The sequence below is a fragment of the Macroventuria anomochaeta genome (assembly GCF_010093625.1).
Source record: "Macroventuria anomochaeta strain CBS 525.71 unplaced genomic scaffold BU25scaffold_37, whole genome shotgun sequence".
Taxonomy (NCBI): domain Eukaryota; kingdom Fungi; phylum Ascomycota; class Dothideomycetes; order Pleosporales; family Didymellaceae; genus Macroventuria; species Macroventuria anomochaeta.
In genome coordinates this window covers 48,266-63,683 of record NW_022985398.1, presented here as the reverse complement: position 1 = coordinate 63,683, position 15,418 = coordinate 48,266, and the positions used below count along the sequence as shown (strand labels likewise).

The 15,418-nt window shown below is 52.9% G+C and overlaps 6 protein-coding genes across 6 annotated transcripts in view; 1 reads left to right on the top strand and 5 right to left on the bottom strand.

Moving 5' to 3' along the window:
- Nucleotides 1-105: 105 nt before the first annotated feature.
- On the bottom strand, nt 106-2,004 carry BU25DRAFT_400729 (general substrate transporter; the record flags this gene model as incomplete). The annotated part of the gene is made up of 4 exons (XM_033704981.1): nt 106-444; nt 511-1,444; nt 1,500-1,875; nt 1,944-2,004. 4 exons carry the CDS (start codon nt 2,002-2,004, stop codon nt 205-207), a joined length of 1,611 nt encoding a protein of 536 aa, XP_033557540.1. The 3' UTR covers nt 106-204.
- Nucleotides 2,005-3,289: 1,285 nt separating this feature from the next.
- BU25DRAFT_451338 (uncharacterized protein) lies at nt 3,290-8,721 on the bottom strand. Its single transcript, XM_033709751.1, has 2 exons — nt 4,659-8,721; nt 3,290-4,612 (listed from the first exon to the last, which is right to left on the bottom strand). Exons 1-2 carry the CDS (start codon nt 8,637-8,639, stop codon nt 3,398-3,400), a joined length of 5,196 nt encoding a protein of 1,731 aa, XP_033557539.1. The 5' UTR covers nt 8,640-8,721; the 3' UTR covers nt 3,290-3,397.
- Nucleotides 8,722-8,881: 160 nt separating this feature from the next.
- On the top strand, nt 8,882-10,618 carry BU25DRAFT_414355 (pyridoxal-dependent decarboxylase; the record flags this gene model as incomplete). Its single annotated transcript, XM_033707259.1, has 1 exon — nt 8,882-10,618. Exon 1 carries the CDS (start codon nt 9,087-9,089, stop codon nt 10,614-10,616), a length of 1,530 nt encoding a protein of 509 aa, XP_033557538.1. The 5' UTR covers nt 8,882-9,086.
- An 860-nt stretch (nt 10,619-11,478) lies between these two features.
- BU25DRAFT_478147 (uncharacterized protein) lies at nt 11,479-12,638 on the bottom strand (the record flags this gene model as incomplete). The annotated part of the gene is made up of 3 exons (XM_033710989.1): nt 11,479-12,349; nt 12,403-12,547; nt 12,602-12,638. The coding sequence occupies 3 exons, from the start codon at nt 12,636-12,638 to the stop codon at nt 11,479-11,481; spliced, it is 1,053 nt and encodes a 350-aa protein (XP_033557537.1).
- Nucleotides 12,639-14,470: 1,832 nt separating this feature from the next.
- On the bottom strand, nt 14,471-15,143 carry BU25DRAFT_177532 (uncharacterized protein). Its single transcript, XM_033700880.1, has 3 exons — nt 14,969-15,143; nt 14,817-14,917; nt 14,471-14,765 (listed from the first exon to the last, which is right to left on the bottom strand). Exons 1-3 carry the CDS (start codon nt 15,026-15,028, stop codon nt 14,564-14,566), a joined length of 363 nt encoding a protein of 120 aa, XP_033557536.1. The 5' UTR covers nt 15,029-15,143; the 3' UTR covers nt 14,471-14,563.
- Nucleotides 15,144-15,418, bottom strand: part of BU25DRAFT_177537 (uncharacterized protein) — a 4,671-nt gene continuing 4,396 nt past the window's right edge. Inside the window, exon 3 of the mRNA XM_033700881.1 lies at nt 15,144-15,416. Coding sequence (XP_033557535.1) covers nt 15,259-15,416 — 158 coding nt within the window. The 3' untranslated portion in view covers nt 15,144-15,258. The remainder of the gene's footprint in view (nt 15,417-15,418) is intronic.

Here is a 15,418-nt window from a genome sequence, read left to right as displayed (position 1 = left end):
GTGACGATCAAGTCTGGTCACCTATCAGCGAACCGTGTGGCGAAGTAGAAAGAATCAGCGTTCGTAAGACAGACTCGCGCCAGATCCCAGCAAGACCAGTCATCACCCACATCACCGCACAACATGCCTTCGAAAAGATATATAATCCAAGTCGTATATCGGTGTCCATCTGTACACTTTCAAACACCCAAGTTTATCAGGCTTCTACGCACTCCGAACCCCATCCCTCTTCCCTTCAACAATCTCGCCCATGATCCTGACCTTTCTTGCTTCTTCCTCGGCGCTGTTGACGTCCTTGAATACTTCATCCATCTGCTCAAGACTCTTGCCTGCCGTCTCAGGAATGCAGAAGAACGTGAACACGAAGGCGAGGAGACAGAAGATGGCGAAGAAAGTGTATGCACCGTAGCCGGTGTTCTGGACGAGGGGTGGGGTGATAAGACCCTGTTCTAATCAGCATATGATGGGGAGCTGAGTTTGCGAATCGGCAGAAGGGAGTGGGAGACGTACGATGATAAAGTTGTTAAACCAGTTAGAGCAGGTTGACAGCGCAACACCCTTCGCCCTAAGACTGCTCGGGAAGATCTCACTCGGTATAGCCCACGGCACAGGACCCCACGTAGCGCCAAAGCTGAACATGTAGAAGAACAAGAACGCCACCGCGGCCCATCCTTCCGTCGCGTAATCGGCCCATCGGCCACCGTACTTGCCCACCAGTATTGCGATGATCAGGTGGCAGATGAACATGAGTCCCGCGCCGGTGAGCAGTAGTGGGCGACGACCGAAGCGGTCCATTGTCCAGAGCGAAGTGACGACGCCAACGAGTTGTGTGCAGTTGATGATGCCGGAGAGGAGGAGCTGCATTTCGTACTCCTGACCAAGTGTGCCGAATAAGCTCGGGGCGTAGTAGATCAACGCATTGATGCCGACGAATTGCTGGAAGAACATGATGCCCACACCGACGACCGTGCGCTTCCAGCATCCGTGGCGGAAACAGTCAGCCCAAGACGCTACCTCTAGTTTGAAGTTGCTAGCGCGGCTTCCGTCCTGGAGGTTGAGGTGCTTCTCGCGGTTGACTTCCTGTGTGAAGGCTACTTCGGCGCGGATCTCACACCACTCCCTGTCGACCCTCGGGTCAGTAGTGGGCAGACCGCGGAGCTTACCCAAGACCTGCAATGCCTCGTCGTCGCGGCCTTTGCTGGACAGCCAGCGGGGTGAGAAGGGCAAGAAGACTATACCAGCGCCGAGGATGAAGCCGGGGATCATCTGGATGAGGAAGGGCAGGCGCCAGGACCATTGGCCGGCCATGTAACGGGTACCGTAGGTCGTCCAGAAGGCGATGACGATGCCAAAGACGATGCTGAATTCTTGGAGGACGAGGAGGGTTCCACGGATTTCTGGGGGCGCGATTTCGGAAACGTAGAGCGGCGCTATGCAAGCCAGTCTGCGTATCGTTAGTATGGAACGTATGTTTGAGGAATCTAGAGATGTGGACGTACGCTCCGATGCCCATACCACCGATCAAACGCCCAACAGTGAGCATGCCATAATCCACAGCGGCAGTCTGCAGGATACTCCCAATCGTGAAAACAATGACAGCCACAACAATCGAGTACTTCCTACTCAGCTTGTCTGCGAGGTATCCAGCAAATAGAGCGCCGATCAGAGCTCCAAGCTCAAGCATGGCAGTCATGAGGCCCTTCCAGAAACCCGCTCCAGAAGCCGTATCCGACACTCTCGGGAATGTGTCGAGGAACTGATCCATGACCAGCGTGACAGAGATGACACCTTGGTCGTAGCCGAACAACAAACCTCCGATGGTAGCAAATGTCGCGCACATAGCGACATAATGATTCGAAAACAGCCCCTGGAAACCTACACTTCATCAGTCATCATCCATCATTTACACGAGAACACCACAGGACGTGACAAAGGAGACATACCACCAGGTCCATACGGCTCCCTCGCCAGCCCAACCAACTCCTCACTCGCCTCACTCCGCATACTGCCGTTCGGAACGGCCTCGTGGTGGATCTGGGTCGGCGCCGCGTCAATCGCGTCTGCCTTTGTTTCTTTCATGGTTGACGTAGCTCACTAATGATAGATGAAGGAGTCCAAACTAATGGATGAAGATCGAACGAAGGAACGGACCCAGCTCTTATAGTTGTTTTTCCGCACGAGTATCTGCCAGTGGGGATCGTCAGTCAAGGATGAGTGCTAGCGCGAGTGTCGTACCGATGCTTCGCGTGCCTGGCTGACGAGGATGGGGGGGGGGGGGGGTATGGAGTGAAGGATAGGCAATATGCGGCGCTCGATTGGCCAATGACTTACGTGCCGGGTGTGTAACGTGCTTTCGGCCGGGATACAATTATATCGGCACGTCAGTCAAAGATGCTCGAGGGCTTGGCTTGCAGGAGTGCAGGTTACAATCGCAAATGGAAGACACGCACGGATCAGTTTGTTGGTGAAGAGCTTGCGAGATGTTTCTGTGGGCCTCGTGTCCGAAGATTGCCGAGATGTTGGTGACGATGCTCATCCGATGGATGTAAAGACGTTGATAGAAGCGCCTGTATCGATTGAGGCTTCAACAATGCCATGATGCCCTATGCAATCTTCAGACAACCTCAGAAAGCCTCAGAATCGAGGTTCTCCGTAACAAACGTCATCGTTCACGATCCGACACTGCAAAGACCGCGGTGACTGACCTCTCCACCATTAACCCCAGAAGAGTCGCAGAAAACCCCAGTTTCCCCAGAATCAGGCTTCGCATCGTTCCGCGCCGTTTCTTCCTCTGCTCCTGTTTGGTCCAATTGCGCGGGCGCTTTTGTCGTGAAAGCCTTAACGTTGCGGCCAAACTTCCCTTTTGCGCTGGAAGCGGTAGCCGTTAGTTGATTAGCGGTTACTGTTTTGAGTATAAAGGGAAGGAAGCGCCGTGGTTCTTGCGGCTCTGTGCGTCTAGCGCAGAACGCTACAGTAATAACGCCCGCTAATACAGAGCCTCAAGATCTTGCCTCGACGCGACGCCTCCGCATTCTTGCTTGGCTCTTTCCCACGTGCAAAACCTCCTCCAATGACCAAAAGCTCCTTGGAGATATACTCGCCACTCGCACCTTGTATTATACCAAGATCGGTCGGACTTCGGGCTACTCATTGAGTTCAACATGGACATTGCGTACGGGGAAAGTAAGGCACATGCATAACATGTAATTCGTCTAAATGACGCAACGACGCTATACTGCCCCATGTAAACATGCCCACGGGGTTTACTTGCGCCAACAGGATGATGTGTGGGGTACTTGCGTGTAGAGAATGCGTTCCGTCGTTAATGTCCCCGATGCCAACCGAGACGCCACGGGTATCGTTATCTCCGTCTGTTGAGCTGTTGAGCAAGGGATGTTCAAGTGGGCATGCCCATGATCGCGCTCCAGCCAGTTCCTCCGCCTCCACCACCACCTGCTCCGGCTCCTGCACCTCCTCTGCGAGGTCCTCCAGCAGCCCTTTTAAGTGCAGCAGGTGCCTTGCTGCTTGTCGCCTTACTCGAGGCTCGTTTCCTTACGCCTGAGAAGCCGCCTCTGCCAAAGCCACCGCCAGACTTTCGGTAAGTGCCCCTCTTCTTTGGCCCAGATGAGGATGCTCTGGGCGCCCTCTTCGACGCTGTGGCTCTGGAGGCGGCAGCGTTCGCGTTAGCAGTTTGCGTCAAGCGATTGTTGAACTCTTCCACTTCGCGATCAAGAGGCTGTGTGAAGTGGTGGCTTCTGCGCAAAGCTTCATCGTCATCACTCTCGCCATACGAGTAGTCGCTCTCCGAGTCTTCGGCTGGTAGTGGGACGTCATCGTCGCTGTCGAGGCACAAGTCAATGACTTCTTGATGATTCGGATCGTAGACTTGCTCGTCATCTTCTTCCTCATAGTCGTCATCCGAGAGCTCCTCAGTTGCCGGCTGACGCTGAGCTGTGCGGCTTCGTGGAGCAGGAGCAATGCCACCGTACATGTCTCTTGTGTTGTTGATCAAGAGCATGAACTTCCTGCCATATCGATCTACCATCTCTGGTTTGATTCCAGGTAAAGTCTTCATTTCCTCCAGATCAGCAGGCAAACACAGGCCCATCTCCCGAAGTACCGTGTCAGAGAAGATAGCTTGACGATGACCATTGTTTGTCATGAGATCCTGTCTCAGATTCTTCGCACCGTTGAGGAAGTCGCGCAATGCATCTTGCTCCATCTCACTGAGCCCAGCCAACCTTCTATCCACCGTGATAGGCTTGCCCAGCCCCCTAGGTTGTTTGGCTGCTCGTGGTGGCTTCGCAACCCGTACCTGGGCGAACTCGTCATCAAAGTTCTCAGTTTGACGACTGCGACTCTTCTGGTCACGTGTGGCATGTCGTGGTTTTGCGTAGTGCTCGTGGTCGCTGTCGGAATGCTGCTGGTGGTAGGCATAGTTTTGGATCTTGCGCTTCGTCGCGTGGACGGGTGAAGAAACGTTAGTAGAGGGATAGTCCGCTTGCTGCTTCTTTGTCTGCTTCTTTCTGACTGGAGCCTTTGTAGGTGATGCTCGGACCTGCAGCTGAAGCTGCTTGCGTTTGGTCTCATAGTCGTTACGAAAGGTGGCGGGCTGGGACCGTTAGCGATTGCTGAAGAGTGGGCATATTGAAACTTACGTGAAGATAATTGGTCGCGAAGCCGACCTTGTTGATTATGCTCCTCTCTTTGAGAGCTCTAGATTCCAGCAGGGATTGAAATATTCGTTCGTTGTCCCCACGCTCTAGATCAGCACCGTAACCCCAGCCATACTCTTCGAGACCACTCCTTTTGATCTTGGCGGTTTTGGCGCCTCGGAAAGCATCAACGCATTGGTGCATAGTGACATTATCCTCATGCACCTTACTGACGAGCTTGAAAGCCATGGCAGCGTAGTTTGTCAAATCCTTGGTAACAAAGGATGCGTCCGAACGACAATTGTCGCAAGTCTTGTTGCAATTGGCCGGGTCAAAAGGCTCGCTGAAATAGCCTAGTACTTGCGCGCGGCGACAATCGGCCTTGTTTTCACAGTACTGTACCACTGTTCGTAGCATATCATGCAGTCGCTGCTTCTGCTCCCTGCTACCATCGCCTTCGTCGATCATCTTCCGCAGCATCCTGGTGTCGGCAAACTGATAGTACAGGTAGCAGTCCGACCTCTTTCCATCACGTCCAGCACGGCCAGTCTCCTGGTAGTAGCCTTCCAGACTCTTTGGCATGGTGTGATGGATGACGTAACGCACATCGGCTTTGTCGATACCCATTCCGAAAGCTATCGTAGCAACAATGACATGGTACTGATTGCTTTGCCACTTCTTCTGAACTTCTGACCTCTCTTCGGCTCCCATACCTGCGTGATAGTGGTATGCGCGAACACCAAGATCGGTGAGTTTCTTCGCCACGTCTTCGCAATTCTTGCGGGAAAGGCAGTAAATGATGCCGGACTTGCGATGGTATCTCTCCTTGATCAGGTCGGCAAAGATGTTGACCATACCCTTGCCCTTTGGCAAAACTTCATAGGAGAGGTTGGGCCTGTTGAAGCTCTGAGAGAACATACGCCCGCTTTCGATGCCGAGGTTGGATCGCACGTCTGCGCGGACGAGCTGGGTTGCTGTGGCTGTGAGGGCAATAATGGGTATCCCAGGAAATTGGCGGACAACGTCTCCCAGCGCCTTGTAATCTGGACGGAAGTCATGGCCCCATTGACTGACACAGTGTGCTTCATCGATAACGATGCGTGCCAGATGGCCTCTATTGTACAGTCTCTGGAATGCGCTGATCATTCGTTGGTTCTTGCTGAGCATCTCTGGAGTGACATATAGAAGTTGAATGAATTTTCCGGGGTCATCTCGCTTCTCGAGCGTCTCCATGATCTCCGCCTTTTCGTTTGATGGCGTTTGCCCGTTGATGAGGCAAGCTTGAACTTGAAACCGGGTCATTGCTGATTCAACTTGGTCTTCCATTAAACTCAGAAGAGGAGATACTACAATGCTCACCCCGCTTGTCTTTCCTGAACGAATGACTGAAGGCAGTTGGTAGCACAAGGATTTTCCGCCTCCAGTCGGCATGAGCACGAAGCAATGTTCTCCAGCTAGTGTGGCGTTGATGGCCTCGAGTTGACCCGGCCGAAACCCTCGGAGATGAAACTTGTGAATGAGTGCGGCCCTGACATCCTTCGACCAGGGGTGATTCATGCCAGGCACCCCTTTGCTAGGCATGCTCATAGCTGGTTTCTTTGGTGAGGGTGGCTCGGGTTGTCGATGCACTGTATTGACTGTAGTTTCACGAAGAACCTCTCGCGAGTGAGGTGCTGCAGCGTTCGCTCGATCTCCTCTCCAGTCGAAACGACTTGACTCTTGATTGTCCATGTTGTCCATCTCGTAGAGGAGGCTCTCGTCATCATCCATGCCGAAGTCGTCTCCGCCGTCACTGTCCCCGGCACGTCCACTCGTCGCGCCCGGAGGTGGACCCATGTGCTCAGTAAACATATTCTCGTCGTCTTCACTGAAATCAATATCGCCAAAATCCTCCGCTGTATGGTACGACACATTTCCACTGGAACCACGGGCAGGGGCATGTTCGGTGGGGATTTGCTGCTGGCAGGTGCGGTCCTGAACTCTGGTGGTCGACCTGGCAGCCGATGGAGAAGCGGGAACTTGGTCCGCAGCGAAGCGTATGTGCCGATTAGGCGACCATACGCGTTGATTTGGCAGCTGTGTCTGCGGAACATGACTGGGCCCTGAGTCGACGGCCTTCTGTTTTCGCCGAGCAGGACTCGCCTGTGTCGCCTCAACAACAACGTGATGATGCTTGGCTTCGACCTTGGTGGCGGGTTTTCGTGGCTCCTTCGGTGCTGCTTTCGGTTGCTGAACGCCCGCAATACCGAGATAATGGTGTATCTGCACCTCAACGTCTTCGAGCGACTTAGAGACAGTCTTGAGAGCTGCGTAGTCCGCCTCTTCGTAGATGCCTTCCTCGATGTCATCCTTCACCCTCTTCTTGAGGACATCTCGTTCCGCAACTACCTTATCATACTGTTCCCTCAGAGCTGTCAATCGCTCTACAGCAGCCTTCTTGGGCCGTAGGCGCTCTAAATTCTCTTTGACATGCGGATCTGGGTCGTCGAGTCCAACTTGTTCAACAAACGCCGTCTTAGCCTTCTCCCAGGCCACGGCCAGGGATTGAAGGTGCCGATCACCACCCGAGACCAAGAAGAACCCAATCGCCTCGTGTATGATTGCTTTCTGCTCTTTAGACAAGTCAGACGAAGAAAATACGGGCTGCGCAAGCGATTGTACAGCTGGTGGTCTAGACTGCGACTTCTTCGGAGAAGGTTTGTCCTTGCGAGGGGACTGCGTAGTATCCGGGGTAGGTATGGAGCACTGCTTGTCTTCGCACGGGCTTCGACTACGGGCAGGCTTGCTTGGCGATCGTATTGGCAGTTGTAGTTGGGTCGATGGCTTTGTGGGACTACGGCTTGCCGTCTGCTTGCGTGTTGGTTTCGTGGGTGAAGACTTGGGCAGAAGATCAAGTTCCATGACGTCCAAGTCACCGAAATCCTCCTCTTCGTCTTCAGAATCCATCACTGCATGACCAACGCGCCTGGTTGTAGGTGTGCGTGTAGGTTCGACTGCGGAGGCCTTCTTCGTCGGTGGAGGGCTTCGTGCTTGCCTGCCAATCTTACGAGCTGGAGCCAGGGTTTCTGAAAGTACACGACTCAAGGACTTTCGTTTGCGACTCGCCACGACTGGTCCGTCCTCTTCTGACGACTGAACGAACCCCGCAGCCTCCTCGTCTGCGGCGATCTCTGCCTGCTTCTTCTGCTCCCTGCTCAGTGCTACGGTTGAATACGGCGGAGGCGGACTGGCTGGAGCGGGGGTATCTGGCGCCATGACAAAGTCCTCGATGTCAGGAAAGTCGTCCATCATGAGGTCTGGACTGCGCGTTAGGGCTTTGCGAGCTGGCTTAGGCGATTGTTGCCGTGCAAGACCCTCGCGATACTCGTCACTCTTCCTCTTCTTGCCCCTGTTGAAGTGGCTCGGTACGGGCGATGAGGGGACCTCGTCTCCCGTAAGGTCGATTGCCTCGACATCGAATACCTGCACACGTGGCTTGCGCAATGTCGACGGTTCAGCTGCGCTCGAAGATTCCTCTCTGGTGACCCACGCAGCTTCGCTGCGACCGGCTTTTGATGCATGACTACGCGCAATGCCATCCTCGCGCTGCTGTCTGCTTTTCGATGGTGTCGAGCCATAAGGTGGTACGCCCGCTAGCATGAGCCTAGGGCCCCCGGTGCTTGGTGTGGCGCGCAGTCTTGCCATATCACCTTCTATCTCTTCTGCGTCTTCTGTCTGTTCTGTCTCAGGTGGCGTGTGTGTATCAACTGCCTTCGTTCGAGCGAGGGTGCGGGATGGTGGTGGGCGGGAACCAGCAGGAGCGCGGGCAGTTGCAGGCCAGACAGCCGGTGCAACATCGACCAAAAGGGAGGGTTCGTCTGAAAGTGCGTCGAAGTTGGTAACATCGTCGGGGTTGTAGGCAACGAGCGGAACAGAAGGCGGGACGAAAGGCTTCGCGGCTAACAGCCACTTGAGATGCTGCTTAAGATTGTTCTGATGAGGCATTAGAGCCGCTCATGGTTGAATTCAGAGTCCTAGAGGTCGTCAACGCGTCCAAACGCGCCGTGTCACCGAATCGCGAATGCCGTGGTGGCGTTGTTCATGACAGACCGCGCTAGTGTTGTTGTCCGGGGCAAGATTGGAAAGCGCGATCACGCTAGCACGTGACCCTTGCCCGCTTTTACCCGCTTTGCGACCCACACCTCAATTGAAATGTGGCAGTACTTCGCGAGACAACAACCTTGCGACATCACTGTCCGAGTTGTTTGGCCCTGAGCTTATCCGAAGATGTTTAGAACGCGGCTCAGCGTTACCGGAGAACGTCCCGTAGCAGTCACAGCCATTTCACATCAAACGTTTTCCCCCTCACTTGTGCTATCTCATCCACTCTAACACCCTCGTGAAGTGTAGCGTATACACATCAGTGACCCCATAGCGCAGGTACAACTCAGCATGGCACCGAGTACCTCCACATCGATGCTAGCTCAAACCCCAGAGCTGATCAACAAGCTCTCCACAGCAATTGCCAGTCTGCACACCTCACCAACGCCAACAGACGTACTCCCATCTCAAAATGTCTTGTCAGAAGCACATGCAACTCTCAAGAGTGACCTTCTAGAACAAGGAGCTGGCCTTGAAGATACCATCCGTCACCTGACTCAGGACCTGGGACCAGCACTCAACGCCTCCTCGCGCTCAGCAACCTACTACGGCTTCGTCACAGGCGGCTCGACACCCGCAGCTTCTCTTGCCGACAACCTCGTGACCCACTACGATCAAAATGTCCAAGTCCACCTGCCCAACGAGACCCTTGCTACGGGAATTGAAGACCGCGCCCTCACCCTCCTCTGCTCGCTCCTCGACTTCAACCCTTCGCAATGGCCGCATCGCACATTCACCACCGGTGCCACAGCATCTAACATTCTTGGCCTAGCTTGTGGTCGCGAGTACATCATCGCCGAGGCCAGCGCGCACCGCACGGATGCCGAAGTCAGCGTTGGTGAACATGGGATTGTGGAAGCCATGCGCCTCGCCGGTATTGACAATATTCAAATCCTAACCACCGTTCCGCACTCCTCCCTCAGCAAAGCTGCATCGATCCTCGGTCTGGGCCGAAGCTGTGTTAAGACGATCGGTCGCGCAGACGCACCGCACAAATTCGACATGGATCAGCTGCAGAAACATCTTGCTCAGCCCGGCGCAGCAAGCATCGTAGCCATCTCCGCATCCGAAGTAAACACCGGTCTCTTCGCCACCTCCTCGCTCCAGGAAATGCAGTCCATCCGGCAACTGTGCGACATGTACGGCGCCTGGATCCACGTCGACGGCGCCTTCGGTATTCTAGCTCGCCTCCTCCCCTCCTCTCAACAATACCAAGCTATCAAAGACTGCACAGCGGGTCTCGAACTCGCCGACAGCATTACCGGCGACGGACACAAACTACTCAACGTGCCGTACGACTGTGGCTTCTTCCTCTCCCGCCACCGCGCGCTGGCCGAGAGGGTCTTTGCGAACCCGAATGCAGCGTACCTCGCGGCTGGGAGTGGGGGGGACGGTATCATGAGCCCCTTGAATATCGGGTTAGAAAACTCGAGGCGCTTCCGTGCATTACCGGTGTATGCTAGTCTTGTCGCGTACGGGAAAGCTGGGTATAGAGATATGCTAGAGAGGCAGATTGCGCTTTCCCGCGGTATTGCCAAGTACATCCACGAAAGCGAAGACTTTGAGCTTCTGCCCGAAGTCGAGGGTGAGGTGGCGGAGGCTTTGAGCAGTGTTTATATCATTGTGTTGTTCAGGGCGAAAGATGAGAAGTTGAACGGACAGCTGGTCGCTAAGATCAAGGCGAGTAGAAGAATATATGTGAGTGGGACGAGTTGGGAGGGCCGGCCGGCATGTCGATTCGCGGTGTCGAACTGGATGGTGGACGTGGGAAGGGATTTACCGGTTATTAAGCAGGTGTTGCAGGACATTGTTAGAGAATAGGCCGATTCATGGGTGAATTCTCTCAACATGATTTACTTTGTTGTAAGACATATTGAGGCCCGTCACTTCGGCTATAGTGCACAGCGCTCGGCTCCGTTATTTCTCGCACAGCAAGTTCATGGCTTCGAAATACTGCTCTCAAGCTTGTACTACTGACGCTTGATAGACGACAGATTTGCACCTTTCCGCGACCTTTTCTTATTTCGTGCTTTCATTACGAGCACGTATGCGTCAAGCTCTATTTCCACTATTGCTGCGTCAGCAACATGAACTAATCCGATGTGTCCTTCTCATACTCCAATGGGACAGGTCGTTATACGAGTGACCACCAGTCTTCCCCTCACTAGGCGGGCACAACTTGCCGTCGGTGTTGTTTACGCGCCGACGGTGATTGTATTATTCGTCCGAGCCAGCTTCTTGCGGAGACTGAGGCATCATCACCATACCAGCCATCTTGATGGTAAGTGCGTGGACCTCTCTCTTCGTTCTGAAGCACGTCAGTAAAATTCCTCGGATATTCGCTGGCGTTTATACAAGATCTTGGAGAGGCTGCGGTACGGAGAGTAACACGTGGCAAAGGACTGGCTTACACTGTCGATCCGCCGGTGCTGCTTGATAAACTGCTTCAGGAGAAGACTGAGAGTGTTTGCATGGCTAATGTGCCTAGGCGGCATAGTGTTCTTTGGGCATGCGTAATGTCGATTGTACGCATGTTTAACTCAAAGTTTTTCTATTATAGCCTGAGTCGCAGAAATAATTCTTTGGTAGCTGTGTTGCTATCTGCGCATGGAACCTATGAACTGCAGCCAGCCATGACCTAGGCAATATCTGTGCTGCCTAATAGCTCCCGCAGCTTTCTCTCTCAACGCGTGTTCGACCCTTCGCTCTTTCCGGAAGAAGCAGTTGCCATCTCAAAGTCCCTGTCGATGGCTCTGATCAGGTCAGGCTCAATCGTCTTCACCTCCAACAGTCCAGTGACTGGCATCTGGTGCCACTGAAGCAGCGGATGCCTATTCCTGACAGCACGAAGATCGAGCAGGAACTCATTTGGCAGCTCGATCGGCAATTCGGTCGCCTCCTTCTTCAAGCAGTCCCATCCCAGGCTTTTCCACTGCACCCAGATCTCCACAACCATCGCCCTTAGTGCGTAGCATCCCGTCATCTCATATATCATCTTGATCTCCTGGCCGCGCGGTATGTCACTGATCTTGTTGCACCATTCGAATATCGCTTTCATGACGCTTAGACAGAACCCCTGGTTCAGAAAGTGGAAGCCAACGTGATAGCAGAGTATGAGTTTGACCAGGATTGTGCTCTGAAGGCTTCGAATCTCAGTGCGACCGTGCAAGATGCAGTCTATGTAGGCCTCGACAGCTGCGGGTGCGAGGGTGGGGAAGAGAGAGGAAAGTTCGAGAATCCAGTGTCTTCGGCACCACGGGCACCTGTCCCCAGCCCTGCTATTGACTGAAGAGACTCTCCAGTATTTGATGCAGCGCAGGTGGAAGGTCTGACCGCAGGAGATACAGCAAGTGAGGCGAGGCTGGAGGTCGGTTTGGGCCTGAACATCGGACTGAGTATCGTCAAGAAGATAGAGTGACTCATAGCAGATGTAGCAATCGTCGCCAATGCGACGTTCATCCTGAAGGTAGTTCCTGAAGAAGGCCGAGTGTAGGCAGAGGCGATCCTGCGAGATGCGCCACTTACTTAGATAGTAATAGATCTTGGGTTTAGGCCTGTGCGATAGTCAGTAAGAAACACGCACTGCTTTCAAAGTGCCCGGCCTTACCTGGTAGTATTTTCGCAACCGTCGTCACTTCTGTTAGCCGTGGGCATATCATCTGCTCTTGTCTTGTTGAAAAGGCTCTCCTGGGCTTCAGGGGGATCTTTTTTACCAGCGTTCGACAGTGAGAGGGCGGCAAACTCTGCCGAAGCTATGTCAAGGGTCAGTAGCGTGGTTGCAATTTCATAAGGTGGGAGAGCCTCACTGAAGTATTCCGAGAAGTCGAAAGGATGAGCAGACATAGCGAGAATCCAAGAGATGGCTTTTGAAGTAAAGACTCTCAAAGATGGAGGCAATAAGAAGGATAGATCATAAGGGGTGGTTTTGTGGTGTTATGTGTGCTGGAGGATGTAACCGAGCACAGCTGAACCATGGTAGAGTAATATTGTGATCAAACACAGAGCTCAACACGAAGGAAGGGCCACGCTAACATGATAAACAGAGCACAAAAACTCAAACCTAGATATTGTTGTCTGTTTGGGGTAGATAGAATTGGTTTTTGCGAAACAGAGCAGAGGCTTGCATTGTCGTGATCGACTCCTCGCCCAGAATGATAGACGTTTTCTTGTCATATCTTTCGAAGAGGCTCGTTATTGAAGACGCACCAAAGCGCACCGCGGTATTTCGGTAGAAGGTGGCGTAACACTTTAAGGCTCCAAACCTTGGACCCTTTTTGATAAGAGTCTGTCAAGCGAAGAAGCAGTCAGTACAATCCTGTAGTCCTGTGTTGTGATGTTGCGATTTGTCAAACAAGACCTTTCTTCGATTGTCGCGTCCCTCATTATAACCATCCTCATACTCCCTGGATCCTATGTTGGCGGAAGCCATTGCAACCGGGTCGAATGTTGCCTCCATTTGGTCCCAAGATCGAGAGCAGGTCGAGTAGTAGAATCTATTGCAGAAATCGGCCAATTCCAGCTCAGCCTAGAGGTTTTCGAAATGTGCAGCTGCGGGTTCAAGCGGCTCGAGGAAGATGAGGCAGCCATCATGATCTCACCTCTTGGACACGGATAGATACTGGAAGTACTTTGATAACTTGCACAAAAGGTCTTTCACGAACGATGTGGCGGGTTTCGAAGTAGACATAAGTCTTTGGCTTGCATCTGTATTATTGTTAGCAGAATGCCATGAGTACCTCGGCGATCATGCCTCTTACTCGACAGGGAACCGGATGGGAGCGGTTTCTTCGATGTATTTGTTAGCATTCTCTGCCTATCTGATTAGCTCATCTTAGAACTTCTCATCTACAGAGGCCAACTGCTAGATTGAAGACCATGTTCAACAGCGGGATTGGAGAAATCCTGTTCTGGACTAAAAGCCGATGCTAGAAGTGATGTGGAGGTTTGGAGGGAATTATTGATAAGATTGAGGATACGGGATCAAATATGCGTAGACAGAAACAGCAAAGTTGCGAACCATGGTTCTGCATCATGTTTACCTCGGGACCCCTCAGGCGAACCCTTCAGTCATTTGTCGCTGTCGCTGTCGCTAATCACAGTACCACTCTCACTTCCTTACCCATCTTCTTCACCATCATCTTCGTCCCTTCTTCCTCTGACTCGTCTTCGTCTGATGTACTATCTTAGTTACTGCCCCATTCTGGCGGCTCATGCAGCGCAGCCTTAAGAGTCTTCTTCGTCCACGTAATAGGTTCCTTCAACTTCGAGCCATCGACAAATGCCTTAGCAAGATCCCGTGTAAACTCCGTTGGATACTTCTCCCAGTTTCTACAGACAGTGTTGAGGTCGTCACTGTCATGCTATCGGAAGAGACCAACTAAGAAGCGTCGTAGACCGCACTGAACTGTCGTAATGTCATATGCATACTTGACATGGCCTAATGTTGGGGGTTCCCCGCCTTGATCGAGACACCGTTCAATGATAGCCCCAAGGACGTCGGAGCAGAATGCTTGATTGTTGACTTTTGTGCCAAGAACATGTGCGTCGAAGAACGTCGGTAGGCCGTTGTGCCAATCATCCATCTTAAGCTTCGTACCATAGATCCACTCAACGTAGATTTCGAAAGCGTTGGGATCAAGCGATGGTAACCGGTGGACCTTGTTCACTTCGCGGTCGGTCCACTTCTGTCGACATGGTGGACATTTGCTTGTCCCTCGCGCAGGCGTCTGACCCTTCTGTTCCTCAATGCAAGCATAGTGGAAGTCGCATCAGCAGGAGGAAGCGCAGTACGTTGGCTCCTCCTCGTCCGGTTGGAGCTCCTCTTGGCAGATAGAGCAATCGGCAACGATTGCTTTGCGCTTCGGTTGCAGAAGGTCTCGGAAATACGACGAGGTGCAGATAAGTTCTTCGTGTACGACGAACAGTTCTCGGCCTTGACCAATGCTAAGGCGTACTGTTTTGCGACCAAATCTGGAGGACTGTTGGCAGAAGTGTGCGATCTGCAGTTTTGATAACACTTACCTCATGACAATCTTCTTGCGGATACCCGCACGAGTCGTCATATCTGACATAATGTTGTATGGTTCTCGTGAAGTAGGATTCTTCCCACACGACTCTGTCAACTTGCGGGAGTCAGTCAGTGAATGTGATTTCTGAGGGCAAGCAAGACATACCTTGATGATATGAATAAGAGGCAGGTAGTGTATATTGATATGGGACGCCAGCTGTACCATGATTTACCGGGCAATCCAGTACCGTCGAAGCTCTTGCCGAAGTGAGAGAAGCATCGAACAAGGGACGCTGGTGCGATTTGATTTTCTACGAGGTCTAGGTAAGGTGCATCCTTGAGTGAAGAGACACACCATGTCCCGAGACAGGTTGGCAGTTCGGACCGCCGGCGCCTCTGATAAGCAAATTTGCAGGTTTGTCGTTCATACAGGTATGTTGATAGGCAAACCCTCCTTCAGGTCAATAGGCTCCGGCTAAGATCTCTGCAGCGTTCTTCCTGAGGTTGATAAGCACCTGCGTCAAGCAGCATCTCAATCACTTGCTCGTGGCCTCCAGCTGAAGCTGCCTGCAGTGCGTTGCCGCTGTAACCACCCTGCGCGTTGACGTCGGCGCCT

Coding starts and splice junctions, on each gene's coding strand:
- BU25DRAFT_451338 (XM_033709751.1), bottom strand. CDS start 8,639: ATGCCTCATCAGAACAATCTTAAGCAGCATCTCAAGTGGCTGTTAGCC. Junction 4,613..4,658: donor TCGCGACCAATTATCTTCAC/GTAAGTTTCAAT, acceptor TAACGGTCCCAG/CCCGCCACCTTTCGTAACGA.
- BU25DRAFT_177532 (XM_033700880.1), bottom strand. CDS start 15,028: ATGGTACAGCTGGCGTCCCATATCAATATACACTACCTGCCTCTTATT. Junction 14,918..14,968: donor CTCTTATTCATATCATCAAG/GTATGTCTTGCT, acceptor GACTCCCGCAAG/TTGACAGAGTCGTGTGGGAA. Junction 14,766..14,816: donor CGCAAGAAGATTGTCATGAG/GTAAGTGTTATC, acceptor ACAGTCCTCCAG/ATTTGGTCGCAAAACAGTAC.